At 32.1% G+C, this 15,108-nt stretch overlaps 1 protein-coding gene across 1 annotated transcript; it reads left to right on the top strand.

Annotated features, from left to right (window-relative positions):
* The first annotated feature begins 2,225 nt into the window (after positions 1-2,225).
* LOC118040432 (probable protein phosphatase 2C 60) lies at positions 2,226-6,859 on the top strand. The gene is made up of 5 exons (XM_035047368.2): positions 2,226-2,549; positions 3,148-3,588; positions 4,167-4,534; positions 5,365-5,601; positions 6,367-6,859. Exons 2-5 carry the CDS (start codon positions 3,270-3,272, stop codon positions 6,634-6,636), a joined length of 1,194 nt encoding a protein of 397 aa, XP_034903259.1. The 5' UTR covers positions 2,226-2,549; positions 3,148-3,269; the 3' UTR covers positions 6,637-6,859.
* The last annotated feature ends 8,249 nt before the right edge of the window (positions 6,860-15,108 follow it).

Below are 15,108 nucleotides of genomic sequence, written 5' to 3' on the forward strand. Positions count from 1 at the left end.
ATTAAGCTACTGCCTTTGAAAACTTCCCATCTTTTTTAGTTCACCAATGAATTTTCCCTTTTTCAAAATACGCACACATCAATCTTGACATGGATGGTTTATTTAAATTCAAATAAAACTATCTAAAAGAATTTTCTATGTAGAAAAATTAATTTGAGAATATCCTTTTGTTATTGTCTAAAATAACAAGCTATAGCGTCCTAGGAAACGCCTTACCTGCGGCATCAACTATTGCTTTATGTGATTGGAAATAGCCAATTAGATTTACGAAAAAAACCAGAAATTAATCAATGATCTAATCTGAGTCCTTTACATGATAGATCTCAACAAAAAACTTGAAGAGTGAAGGCAACAGGTAATTAAGAGCAGTAGTTTCCGTATTGATGTTATTTTAAAAATCCAATTAGTGAGAATAAGAATAAGATTCTCAGATTAGATAATTAATTGATTATAACAATATTATACACTCTTTCAAGTCAAGGTAATCAATAGTTTATAATTGATATTTGGTAAGCTAATGTAATTTTTAGCTAATACTTGTAAAAGATTTTTTTGATGGAGATTAGAACTCTTTAATACTTAAATAAATACTTTTTTAAAAAATATATATATAATAATATTCTAGAGAGATATTTTTAAAATATATATATGCAATAGAGAACAAAGATTGTGAATATTTGTTCTAAAGGTTTCATGGTGTATTTATAGCACATAAGTCTTGTTTTTTTGTGAAGAGGAGAGTCTGAAATGAAATTTTATCATGATAACATTTGATGAGAGATAAATATTCTTTATATCTGTATTAATATTTGATGGAAATATAGTGAATTTATGAAGGGCTTTCATACATCTAAAAGACGCAAAAAAATTAGAGTTCAAGATGTTAAATGCAGCTGAGCCCATGAAAATTGAACTCTTTTTCTAAGCTAGCCCCAAGAGAGATTTTTTTCCTGGTAAGTTTAAGAAAGGTTGAGTTTGTTCCTTAGGCGAGTACGAGCTGAGCGTGAAAGATAGTTACGCCCACGATTCTAGTCTTAGTATTGGTTTGGAAGTGTAATAAATATTAATTTTTAAAATATATTTTTTAAAAGAATATATCAAAATAATATTTTTTTATTATATAAAATTTATTTTTATATCATTATATCAAAGCAATTAAAAAAGATGAAAAATAATTTAAAACTAAAAGAAAAATAAAAAAAATTAATATATTTTTTTAAAGTGTGACAATGCCAGATAACTATCTTAAAAGTAACCCGCGGTAGCATCCGGTTACCTAATTGTACCCCACCTAGCATATGCCTCCTCTTTCATATGCCGACACGTAATAAACGAGACCAGAAGAAACGATAATTTAACCAATGCAAAAATGACACTAGCTCACATAACTATACCTGGTACGATGTCACATTCCACGTGGATTCATGTGAACCGCATTTCATGCAACACCCATTATATTGCCGTACATGATATCATTATCATTTTCCCCCTGTTTGAATGATCTGTCTATTCTTAGAGGAGTTTTAAGAGCACCAATGAAATCTATTATTTTTTTATTTCCCTAGTTACAATCCTGTATAATTATTTCAGAAAATCTGTGTTTTTTTACTTTTAATTTTTTTTTAGAATAAAATGAGTGTTCAAGCATATTGAATGCATATCAATTAATTTCACAAACCATAAAATTATGTTAATATGCTATATGTTAATAGGCAAACAATTTAGATAGCATTTAATTATTGCTTAAAAAAAACAAAGACAATATAATACGTTTTATTATAAAAGTATATATATTTTTTTAAGAATATATTTGTTCTTCCTATTTTAAGACACTAATTAAACATAATCTAGTATTTTTTTTCAAGATTTCATTTATTCTCTGGTTAGGATTTAGGATGCATTTTTTAAAATTATCCAAGAAAAAATAATTTTAACTTACACATAAACTTATCCACAAACATCTTGATATCCACCAACAAAGGAATAAACCGTGATTCGTGTTAAAAACACCGTTCACATCTAATCAGAATTAGTAAATAATTTCATTTTACCAAATAATATTGCAACAAATTCAAGCACAAAATGACAAGTAAAATAGGAAATTAGTTATTGGCTAGGCCAAAAATTAAAGAGTTATTATCCAAAATATAAAATCCATCAGTTCATGGACTCTCTCTCTATTACCAAAGTGTGTGTGGAGCCCAAACCTGGACCTCTGCTTTGCTGGCTTGAAGGTCTCCATTGTTGGTCTTTTATGGGGCTTGTCTACTAGTTAAGACCAGAGAGAGAGAGAGAGAGAAGGGAGAGAGAGAGATACAAGTTGGGTCCAACTTCACTTTTGTTATAACGCACAACCCCATTCAACTTCTTTTTCAACAATTTCATCATCTACAAAACCACTAAAAAAAACTGGTAAAACCCCTCTGTGCTTATGCTCTCCTGATTCCGTTGGATCCATAGATCTAACACTCTGATAAGCCCACAAGAAGTAGTTCTTTGTTTAGCTGTTTCAGTTAGTAGCTTTGAAGGACAAGTCAAATTATAACAAGGTAAGCTTGGAAAGGAAGAAAAAAAGTTTGATTCTCTTTGTTTGATAATAATCAGTTAAATTATGGTGATTAATGAGTCATTGCTGATTTGTATCATCATGGGTTTTGATGATTCAATGTTAAATGTCAGACCTTCTGGATTTTTTCAATGGCTGACCAAACCGTGAGAAAAAAGTGGGCTTTGACCACTCCATTTCTTTTCAAAGGTTCCATTTTTTTCTTTTCAATATTAGGGTGTTGGGGTTTTTGTTTAGAGAGAGAACATAATTGTTTTGTTATCCTAGGCCTTGATTTCATATGCTGTTTTGCAGTTCATGGATTGAAACTTGCGGAAAAGGAAGCTTGTTTTGTATTTTTTATTGATCTGTTAAACCCCAGCGATACAGCTACTGATTTCTTTGTGAATTTATTTTTTGTTGGTTTTGTTGTACAAAACTAGCTTGCTGATAACTAGAGCATGGTGAGGTCAGGATTGGGGTTTTTGATCAACAATTTGTTTTGTGGAGCATTGAGTATTCAGTAGCGGGTTTTTATCTGAATTTTATTAGGCCTCCGTTTGTAGATTATTCATTTTGTTTTGTCATTGATCTTGTTGTAGAGCATACTTACCGTGTTGTAAAGTAGAGGAGGACACAAATCGTTCTGAGGTTTCTAGGTCAGAGTTCTTCCGGGCACTTATTAAATGTGGATTATTTGGAGGGTGTTTGGATGAGATGAGGGATGTTATCTGGGTTGATGAACCTTTTGAGGGCCTGCTTCCGGCCAAGGTCTGATCAATATGTTCACACGAGTTCAGATACTGGTGGTCGCCAGGACGGGCTGTTGTGGTACAAAGATCATGGGCAGCACGTAAATGGTGAATTTTCCATGGCAGTAGTGCAGGCTAACAATTTACTTGAGGATCAGAGTCAGCTTGAGTCGGGAAGTTTGAGCTTACATGAATCTGGCCCACATGGTACTTTTGTTGGGGTTTATGATGGACATGGAGGGCCTGAGACATCGCGCTACATCAACGATCACCTCTTTCAGCATCTCAAGAGTAAGTCAATGAACTCTTCTGCGTGTATTTTTGACTTTGTGTTTCCTAGCTTTTGCCTATCCTTGTTATACTTGCTGAGAATACCAAGGTAAAGGGTATGGATTTGATGACAGAAAGTGAAGAACCATGCTGTGGGTGAAACCTTATTGTGAAAAAAGGCTCCTTCTGGGTGGAGATTTACCCAGTTGCCATCCAATCCCTTACGTTGCAATTGTCTGAGGGTGTTTAGTCCAAATATCACAGAATCACGCATGTCATTCTTGTTGTTTTGTTCTAAATCTTAAAAGTTTATTTCAAATAACCCAAATAGGTATCCTGGTCGCACTTGAAGAGGAGTTTTATGACTGGTGTTGTCTTAAGTTGATGGTATGATAGGCACATGGGTGGACAAGGGTCAAGTGCTTAATCCATCATTGATTTAAAAATATGCAGGTTTCTAGTTGTGGATTTATCTTCCTTTCTTTCTCCACTTTTTTCCAATAAGTTCAATTTGATTTTAAATTTATCTTGTTGGTGGGCTTTTGGATATTAAGTCTATTCTATGCACTAAAATATTCAGGTTTAATGCTTATCTGCAGGGTTTACTTCGGAGCAACAATCGATGTCAGTGGAAGTGATACGGAAGGCATTTCAAGCAACAGAAGAGGGTTTTCTTTCTCTCGTTACTAAACAGTGGCCTATGAAACCCCAAATTGCAGCAGTTGGATCCTGCTGCCTGGCTGGTGTTATCTGTAATGGAACCCTTTACATTGCCAACGTCGGTGATTCACGTGCTGTTTTGGGTAGAGCTGTGAAGGCAACAGGGGAAGTTCTGTCTATCCAGCTATCTGCTGAGCACAACGCTTGCATAGAGTCTGTGAGACATGAACTGCACGCCTTGCATCCTGATGACCCACAGATTGTAGTTTTAAAGCACAATGTGTGGCGTGTAAAAGGTCTTATACAGGTAGGCTGTTCACTATCCAAAAACTTGTTATTATGTTCTTCTTTTTTCACTTGAAAAGAGAAGGTGTGGATCAACCCCTCAGTTTCCTGTCCTTGTATACTTGTATTCTAGATGCTGATTATTGTCGATTGATGTGTTAAGAGCTTGAGGGCATTTTATACAATGAAAGGAGTTGGAACATGGTATTTTTAAAATTCAGCATCAATTTCAGTTCCCATTCTCTTTGGCATGAGAAGATGGCCTCACTCTGAGGCATTGTTGTTGATTTCCACTTTGCAGCACATGGTGGATATGGTTAGAGTCAGCTGGAGCTGGCTGTCTATTTATATCTGGAAAAGTATTCTCCCTGTCTAGCTTGATGTTCTTTGGTTCTGTTAGGCATGGGTGTGACTGTTTGTAAGTAGTCTTCAATACCTGGATAGCTGAGGTTGATATAACCCTACAGGATAAGATTTTGAGTGGCTTTGCAGTCATAGTCTTTTTAGTGGTGTTGTTCATAGCTCTATCAGCTCTATGGCCTTGTTACTTTTAGGTACCTGTATTAGCTTTTAGAAAAATGATCATGCGGTTATAATATGGAGAACTACAAAATCGAGTCAATGGCACACACCTTCTATTACTTGACTGCTCTAGGCAAATACGAATATGCATTCTGTGACTTGAATCAGATAATTTGACATGCCATGCCAAATAGGGTTAATATTTCATGGTGTTAAATCAACTGTTTTTCTTAAATTTCATGAAATACTTTTTGATATGTTGCAGTTTTGACTTATGCAACCTTGCTTTTGAATTTGTTGACTGATGATTGCTATCCCTTGACCTCATAGGTTTCCAGATCTATTGGTGATGTATATTTGAAGAAGGCCGAGTTCAATAGGGAACCTTTATATGCTAAATTTCGACTTCGAGAACCTTTTAAAAATCCAATATTGAGCTCAGAACCATCAATATCAGCGCACCAGCTGCAGGCTCATGATCAATTTATTATATTTGCCTCTGATGGCCTTTGGGAGCACCTAAGCAATCAAGAAGCAGTTGATATTGTTCAAAATCATCCACACAACGTAAGTAACATATATCTCCGTGGTAGAAATTGTTAATCTTTAACGATTTTCACCTGTTTGTAACATGTTCTCTCATCATCATCCATGCATAGAGAAATAATAGGGAAATTGCACATTCAGACTGTACCTTCAGTTAGATAGTTCTTGTTTGTTTCCATGCAAACTTAATTTATCAACTTTTTGCTTGTGAAATCAACTTCTCTTTGGAAGAAAGAGAGTGAAGTTTTCAGTCCCAAATGTTTCCTGTTTCTGTTCTTTTCTCTCTCTTCCTCTCACTTGTTTTTCTCTTGAAAACATAGTTAGTGTTAGATTATCTTCATCAAGAGTAAATAGTAACTTTGGGTCTTGAAATGCTGTAAACAGTCCTGCTGATAAAAAAGTGTTTGTAGTGCTCGTCATCTGGAATTTTAACTAGCAAGGTCTTGCATGCCTCTAGATTAATTGTTTGCAATTTGGAAATGGAAAGTTCACAATTTTCTGTTACTGAGTGTTTCAGTTGCAAATTCAACTGTAGAATTGGGCTGTCAAGCAAGCCTCCAAACTCATTCTTTGAAGTTTTTTTTCATGTTCTTACATTTTGCTTCATATTCTATTGTTATCCCTGGCACCATATTTTAACGCTTGTTTAATTGAATAAACATAAAATAAACCAAGAGGTCTCATCATCGTGGTGGTGGATTCATGTCCTACTGGGAACTTAATGCGTGTGGTAATGTAAACTTCAAGATGAATCCATTTATGAAATTGTTTATTTTGTTCATGCAGGGAAGTGCAAGGAGGCTTGTAAAAGCTGCCTTGCAAGAAGCAGCGAAGAAGAGAGAAATGAGGTATTCAGACCTGAAAAAGATTGATCGTGGTGTGCGGCGGCATTTCCATGATGACATAACTGTGATTGTTGTGTTCCTTGATTCGAATGTTGTAAGCAGGGCTGGCTCAGTCAAATGCTCAAATATATCTGTTAGAGGGGGTGGAATCAGCCTGCCTCCCAACACACTGGCTCCTTGTACCCCACCAACGGAAGCTGGCAGGCTTTGATGAAGCTATATCTCATGTTTTTGTCTCTTGTATTATTCTCGTGTGAATACCAGGTAGCTTCTGAAATAGATAAGAGGAGCCACCCTTCAAATTCTTTAATGTACACTGTAACTTTTAACTGGAACTCATACTTGAATTTAGCTTCTGTGCTAAAAACCCTAGAACTGGATGAGTACAAGGTCATGATTATTATAGTTATTTCACGGGAAGTTTTCTGCCCTTAGTTTTCGTTGCCTTTATCTGTGTTTTACTTCTGTAAATTGTATAACTTGGCAAATTAAGCTCCCTTTCTCCCCCCCTGCTTGCTCGCTGCCTGAAATTTGATTTTACCGGACGCTGACACAGAACAGTGTTTCAGCTGCTATCAATTCGGGTCCTGGCAGGTTCTAGAACACGGGGTTTTCATGGAGACAGCGTGCACTGGAAGCAGTTCTAATCGGGAAACAAAACATAAGATTAACGATTAGCCAGGTAACGTTATTCTCACGAAAATACATTGATTTGACAGGCTTTAAGAGTTTAAATTGAAAATGACTTGGAGGAAATGGCCATGGGATTCAATTTGTAGTTTTTTGTGAGATGCAGCCGGATGTAGACGAGTAGGTTGTCCAGAAATGGAGACTTTGCTGAGGTGAGAATATTTCCATGATGGTTTTAGTGTTATTTGTTTCATACATGGAACGGATTCATCCATCTGCTGTTTGATTCAAGCCACAAATACGACCACGCCTCGTTGTATTGGCGAATTTTCTGTTTGATTCAAGACGAGAAGACGACTGCACCTTTGTGCTTGTGGTGCTAGCTGATGAAGTTCATTTTTCTGCTCATGTTCCTCTGATGATTTTCGGTCTTCTGACCTCGTTAACGGGCTTATCCTGGAACAATTAACCATGCATTCGTTAATTTCATGATACTGGGTCTAGCCTGCTCATGGAATCAATCTTCACACAAAAACCCATTTATGATCGCAATCCATACTGCAGTTGTTTTCAGTTCATAATCAGATGGTGGCCTGGCCTCTTTAAAAAGAAAACCACTATGCTGCGTGGTGATTTTACTGTTGAGCTTGCAGTATCTCGCGAATCATTATTATAGATTATAATAGCTAATTTTTTTAAAATTTTTAATTTGATGTTTAAATTTTTTTTTACACAATTAAACCCTTCCGAGTCTAAATTAATAAACAATCGCATCTGTTTTTTTTCTTTAAGATGGTAAAATCAAAACACAAATGATAAAAGTTAAAAACACAGAAAATAGGTGGCACCTTAGGATTTCATAAAAAAAAATTATTTTGGTCCCTCATTTTTTTTAGGTAATAAGTGATCGGTCCTTTTAGTTTTCAAATATTCAAATTTGATAGCAAAATTTATTTTCATTTTTTTTCTGTGAGAGAAAAAAAAGACACTTGTTAGTATCCAGTGTAAAGAGAAAAAGTTATCATTAATACATTCTGACCATCAAAATAATTGAAATTTGAGCCAGCAGAATACATTCGATGAGAAAAATTTTGTAATGATTGTATTGAGCTTTAATATTGCCTTAAAAATCAGATCTAGATTGAGAATGAGAAATTTTATTCGAGTTGATTTTGTGATTTGGATCTTTATTTTTTGATTTATTATGTTGGTTTGTTGATATTTTAATAGTGTTTGCAAGGTATTTTTAAGTTAAAATAGTTTGAAAATAAGTTTTTTATGTAAAAAACTTACAAGCTTGATTTTTTAATCACCACAATAGCTAGCAAACAGCACCTTTTTTGCAACAGTTAATTAAAAATTTAGCTTTTTAATTTGTATTTTTTTAAGATTATTTCCGCAAGTTTTGAATGTCAACCTTAATTGATCCAGATAAATATAATATGTTTGCATTTCAACATTAAATAAAAATATTATTTAATAGATAATTGATTTTATATTCATGATTAAAATCTATCATTTTTAGATTACACCTTAGCAATACCTAAAATTCTTTTTCAGCGTTTGAAATTTTTTTCTTACTCCAACCCGAGACAAAGAGCAAGTCAATTTGCTAGCGTAGACTGAACACCTTTTTTCCGGTCAGGCCATCAGAACTAGAGAAATCGTGAGAGATCACTTTTTCACTAGCCATGTGCTAACCAGGCCAGCCTCAAGGTCACCGTCTATAGCTTGCAGGGCATCACCATACACAGCCATTGTTCTCCGGCCATGACAGCAAATTAAAACATATAAGATACACTCAGAAGAATAGTTTATTTTTACGTTCTATTTTTTTTATTATTTTAAATTAATTTTTTTTATATAATTTTAGATAATTTAGATATGTTAATGTAAAAAATAATTTTTAAAATTTAAAAAATATATTATTTTAATATATATATATATATATATAAATAAATAAAAAACACTTCAAAATACAACATATTCTAATCAAATTTATGCAGATTTTTTATTTATATAAAAAAACAACCACGATGCCCGATGGTATTATTGGAAAGAGGGGAAGGATGGATGGCCTTTCCCCTGAGCTGTCAAGCTCTTTGTCAGGGCATGTTCTTCCTACCCACAAAAGACCACATCTTTTTCTGTTCTGTTTCACCTAATTCCCATTTTTTTTATTACAGTGGCACCATTCTCAATGGCCTTGATGGTCAAGGATGATTCATGTGCAAGCACTCTATTTATCGAGGGCCAAATTAAATTCAAGGGAGCACGATTTTGTTTGGAAATGTAATTATATTTATATTTTAAAAAATTATTTTTAGGGTTTACTTCTTTGCTCGGCGTGTCTTTGTGGATTTGGTCTGGCATTAGACAGACAAAATTAAGTGAAACGTTACATGTGTAATGAGCCTTGGATGTGTACGAGATAAGAGTGTTTTGGTTGGCTTGTGTTGTTGTGATTCAACAAAACCATTTGGCATGAAGATTGTAATTATTTTTATAATAAGGTGATTCTTCAAGAAATCTTTCCGTCCACCTCAAGACTAGAAGGTAAATGCAGATTAGTTCTGGTGTTGGAACTTGAAACCATGTTAGTTCAGTTTTAACTTAAGTAGAAGAGTTGTTGGAGTTGGATTCTGTCCAGTACAGATGTTGAAATCCCTTTTCTGTTCTGTCCCCTACGCACTTCATCTTGGCTTGATCCCTAAGTGACGTTATTGACGATAAAAATTAGGGTTTATATATTTTTAATAAATTGAGTTAGTAATCAACATGCAACAAAAATCGCTTTGCTTGTATCAATGATTGTGTTTTTTTTTTTAATTAATTGTAAAAAATTAATTAAATTAGTTAGATTTTAAATTTATTTCTTAAAAATTACCAATTTGAGTTCCACAAATTTAAAAATTATTAAAAATTTATATAATTATTAATTTTAATATATTTAAAATTAATTAAGATACATGAAAAATTATCAAGACATCCATATTAATTTAAAAGGAAAACAAATAGTTCATCCCTTTGCTTACCATCAAAGGACATTGAAAAATAATAATTAAAACAAAATAATGGTAAAATTACCCGGTCAATTTATGGCGCAGTGCAATCTTGGAGCTTTCTACTTTCGAAGTAAAAAAGTGCATTACGGATCCAGCTCTCTCTTTTTTTTTTTTAAAGCATGGATAATGATTAAGGATATTATTAAAATAAATTAAATAATTTTGAGTTAAATAAAAAGTACCTAACTTGGGTATAAAAAACCTAGCGAGGAGAAGATACCTGATATAAATAGAATCTAGATATGTGTATAATTATATATTATTTAACTGCAATAAATTGAAATTTTTTATTCACCAACTACATTGTTAATATATTGTTATTTTTAAATAATTTTTCTCCTATAGTCTCATAAATTGATAAATTAATAATTTCATCTTAGTTAATTTTTATTATTTTGGAATTCATATCTTATTGAATCTCGACTTTTTCAATCACAAGATGAATAATTTTACAATGTAGTTCAGAACACATATAAGCACTGCTTAATAATTAATATTTCTCTTAATAATTTATTTTATTAAATATTTATCGTTAACTATTGATGGTTGTAATCATATACCGAGTTTATCAATTGAAAGAGAATGATAGTGATAGTTTGAAATTATTATGTTTAGGTCCTGCAAGAAAGGTCAAGTACTATAATGAGTATTTCATTAACGAATATGTTTTTCATACCAAAGAGTATGGTCAGGGTAGAAAGACCTATAATAGTAGAGTTTGTGTTAACGGAACAACTTCTAATGAGTTTAAAGTTGATTATTATAAGAAGTTAGAAGAGATAACTGAATTGAAATATTATAGCGAATTTAATAAAGTCTTCTTATTCAAATGTTATTTATATGATACCACCGATAGAGGAATCATAGTATATCCCTACCATGGTCTTATTGAAATTAATTTAAAGGCAATACTTCACAACGTAAATAATGTCTTTGTTTTTGTCAAATAATTTATTGTACATACACCTCTTCTTTTAGAAAGGATTATTCCAGGGTTGATTGGTTATTAGTAGTGAAAACCAAACATAAAGGTCATGTCCAAGTTGTTTTAGAAAATAACAATGAAGTAAATACCGTAGATGATGTCTTTTAAATTGATGAGTTAGTTGATACATATCGAGTTACTCCACCTACCGACTCAGAAGAAAAATTTAATTTTCATGTTGTTGAAAATATTTTTATTGATGTTGATGAGTTAAATGATATATTGAGAATTAGTGGACATACAAAAGTCAATGAAGATGATGATATTGATGAGTATCAGTTCAATGAAGAAGATAACTATAAGCATGCCGATGATGAAATTAAAGAAGAAGAAGAAGAAGAAGAAGAAGAATCTGATTAAATTATTTACATTAATGTATAATGAATTATACTTTAATTTAATCTTTATGGTTGTTCCTTTATGATGAAATGTTGTTAACACTGATAGAACATTTTATTGTTGTGATTTTGTTATTATGAATAAAAATGATATTATTGTGTTTGTGATTTTACTATATTTATAGGTTGGATAGATAAGAAAAATAGGAATACTTGCAATTAAAAAGTGTTTTTCATTGATGGAATTACCAATGAAGTATACATACAAACATAATCACCGACAGAATAAGCTTCTCAAAGAGTTTTAGAGAGTTGAAACAAAATTACATGGCTTTTCCACTAGCTATCTTAAATGAAATAAGCCCATCATAGAGTTCTAGAAAGCTGAAAAAAAATTATGACTTTTTCATTGACCATTTCACATGAAATCATTGACGGAATAAGCCTTTTATAGAGTTCTAAAGAGTTAAAAAAAAATTACATCGCTTTGCCATTAATATTTCAGAAAAAATCATCGATGAAATAAGCCCCCTTAAGAGTTCCTGATAGTTGAAAAAAATTACATAGCTTTGTTATTGACCATTTCAGATAGAATAACCGATGAAATGAAAATTCATCTAAGAATTTGGATGGGTCTTCGAAAAGTTTCTGGATTAATTGAGAATTTCAATTTTTCATCACAAACAAAATTATCGATGGATATTTACCATATATAAATATTTAATTTTCTATCAGTAAATCTATCGGTAAAAATTTCTAATTAAAAGATTAGAATCTCTAATTTCATAATAGAATGTGTCTTTTTCTCTATCTTTTGTTTTTCTTTTTTCTCATTAACAACCTCTCTCTCTCTCTCTCTCTCTACTCTTCCCTTTTATTCTCTTCCTCTCTCACTCCATTCTTAAGGCTAGAATCCTCATCGCCAGGTAAATCTCCAATTCTTTTTTTTTTGCAATTGTGTTTGAGGTATATGTGTTCATTAATTGTATTTTTTTAATTTCACTCTCTTCCCTACTCTCTAGATAATGTGATTGTGTTTGGTATTGTGGTAGCTGTTGTTATTGTGGTTTGAAAAAAGTTATTTTTATAAAAAATGCTTTTGATTGAGGTTGATTTGATATTTGTGTATGTTTGGTTAAAACTGTGGTTGAAATTGAGGTTGAACAAAAAGTAGTTTAATGTGTTTAGTTCATAATGTTTTTGAAATTGAGGTTATAAAATAATTTTAAAAAATAAATATTAATATTGATGGTTTTTAATTTAAATATTGTAGATTTAACTATTATTATTATATCATAAAATAAATAATACTTTACATAAAATATTTTTTATTGTTCCATTAAACTATCTAAAATTTCATCATGTATGAAATACATCCGACAAGGACTACAGTTTGTTTGGTTTTTTAAGTGCGCAATAACATTAGGTAAAATATAATTAGGAATAAAATTAGAATTGTGATCAAATTCTGCAAATGCTATGTCACTAAGCGATCTCTATCTAATTTATATAGTGTCATTATAATGTTAAACACTAGTTTTTTGAATAAAATATAATCAAAAAATAAAAAAATAATTTTTATTTTACTGGGTCGGACTTGATTCAATGCATTTTGAGCTTTGAACTAAAATCGGTTCGGCGTGCCATTGTTTATTGTTGAAATAAAAACAGCAAGAAGTTGCTTTGTGAGACCTTATGTTTGGAACGTAGGAAAAGGTGGGGTTCACGAACAGTAAAAGTGTAAAACCCTGTTTTTTTATAACCAAACATGCAACGAAGCTGCGTAAATAAAAACATGCTAATTTTTTTTTTGATTTACGTGGGTGTCCGGGCCAGCTTACGCGCACCACGACTAATCCCACGACTCACTGAACATCCTGCAAACCCAGTGAACATGTAAGGCATCGCGGGGGTGACAGATGTGCACGGTGAGGTTTGAACCCAGGATGCTGAGGAATGAAACAAGTCCCTTAAACCGCTGGGCCAAGACCTCAAGTGCAATAAAAACATCCTAATTGCTATACTAGCAAGGTGTTCACTAGGTAATTCTTCTTCTTCTTCTTCTTCTTCTTATATAAAAAAATGCCATTGTGTTTTGTATATATGCAAATGACTTTGACGCCATCGATTTACTATTTCTCATTTCTTCGATCTTTATCCTATGTCGTCTCCCTAGGCTTGCTCTAATACACTTGATGCATGTTGCTCTTATGCACTTGATTCATGCTATTAGGAATGTGATAGAATTCTATCTTTTGCTTGATTCTACAATTCCACAAAGGAGCAAAAATGCAAGCTCTTGAATTTGACTCGAGAGTTAGCTGGATAAGGGATGTCATGTGCCATTTATTTTTAATTATTAAATATTCCAAAAATCATCTTTTAGGACCTAATTTATTATGCAAACATATTCTCTAAAGAAATTGATATCTTTGTATTGTTCTTGATTTGAGCTTGTTTGACAATGTGATTGCGATTGCTTTTCAAGTAACATTTCATGCTAAAATGCATGCCAAAAATATTTTTTTTATTTTTTAAAAATTATTTTTGATATCAGTACATCAAAATGATTTGAAAAACACTAAAAATATATTAATTTGAAGTTAATAAAAAAATAAAAAAATATTAATTTTTTTTAAAAATATTTTTAAAATACAGAAACAAATATGCCCTTATTTCTTTTTTCATGTATAATTTTTTTTTTAAATTACTACTAAAAAAATATATTAGCTACGTTAATAAATATTTTTGACCTGACTCGCAGCTAAGCCCTGTCAAGCATATTTATTTACAATCTTGCAAAGAACTTGGCACCACTCCCAAGCAGCTTTACATGGCTTCATACACCGTAAGTATTTTACATCATAAACTCTTTTGTCTTGCTTTTTCCTTCCAAATGCATCTGCTTAGGCTGCTATTTCTTATGAATCTATATTCAATTATTGCTTTTATGGAATTTTATTTACGTGTTAAAAAGTAGCATAGCACGAGCAATAAATGATATTCCCTTTATTTTCCGCTATCACAGCTTATTTATATATATATATATTTTTTTTAATCCAGAGGGATGATCATATTGTACATTGTTTTTGTGGGTGAAATTGTATTTTAATACATTTTAAAAGCATATTTAAGTATTTTTAAAAATAGTAAATTAGTATTTTTTAGTAATATTAAAAAAAAAAATATATTTTTAAATAACTTTCAGCTCAAAACGCTTGAAAAAATAACAAGGACTGGGTCATGATTTTACTCAAAACAAAAACAAAGACAACACTACTGCACTAGAAACAAGGCAAAATCTCTCTCTCTCTCTCTCTCTCTCTCTCTCTCTCTCTCTCTCTCATCTCGCATCCCTGTAGTCACAATCCTTTTAACAGTAAATTGACTCCTCTTTTTACTCACTAGCCTGTCCCAACCTCCCAAGTGTCTTGCATGGTCTCTCCCTGTAAAAATCTCTGCTAAATTTATTTATCAGCACATCTTTTATTATTTCTTTTAAAGAGCGAGGGTTTTGTAGGGTAGTGACTGAAGTTGTTTTTTAATATAAAAATATATTAAAATAATGTATATTTTTTAATTTTTAAAATTTATTAAAAATACAATTAAATCGCCAAACATCACCATGGGCAAATTCATTTAAGTAAAGAGTTGCCAGTCACGGG

This window comes from Populus alba, chromosome 4 (genome assembly GCF_005239225.2).
Source record: "Populus alba chromosome 4, ASM523922v2, whole genome shotgun sequence".
NCBI classification, from domain to species: Eukaryota; Viridiplantae; Streptophyta; class Magnoliopsida; order Malpighiales; family Salicaceae; genus Populus; species Populus alba.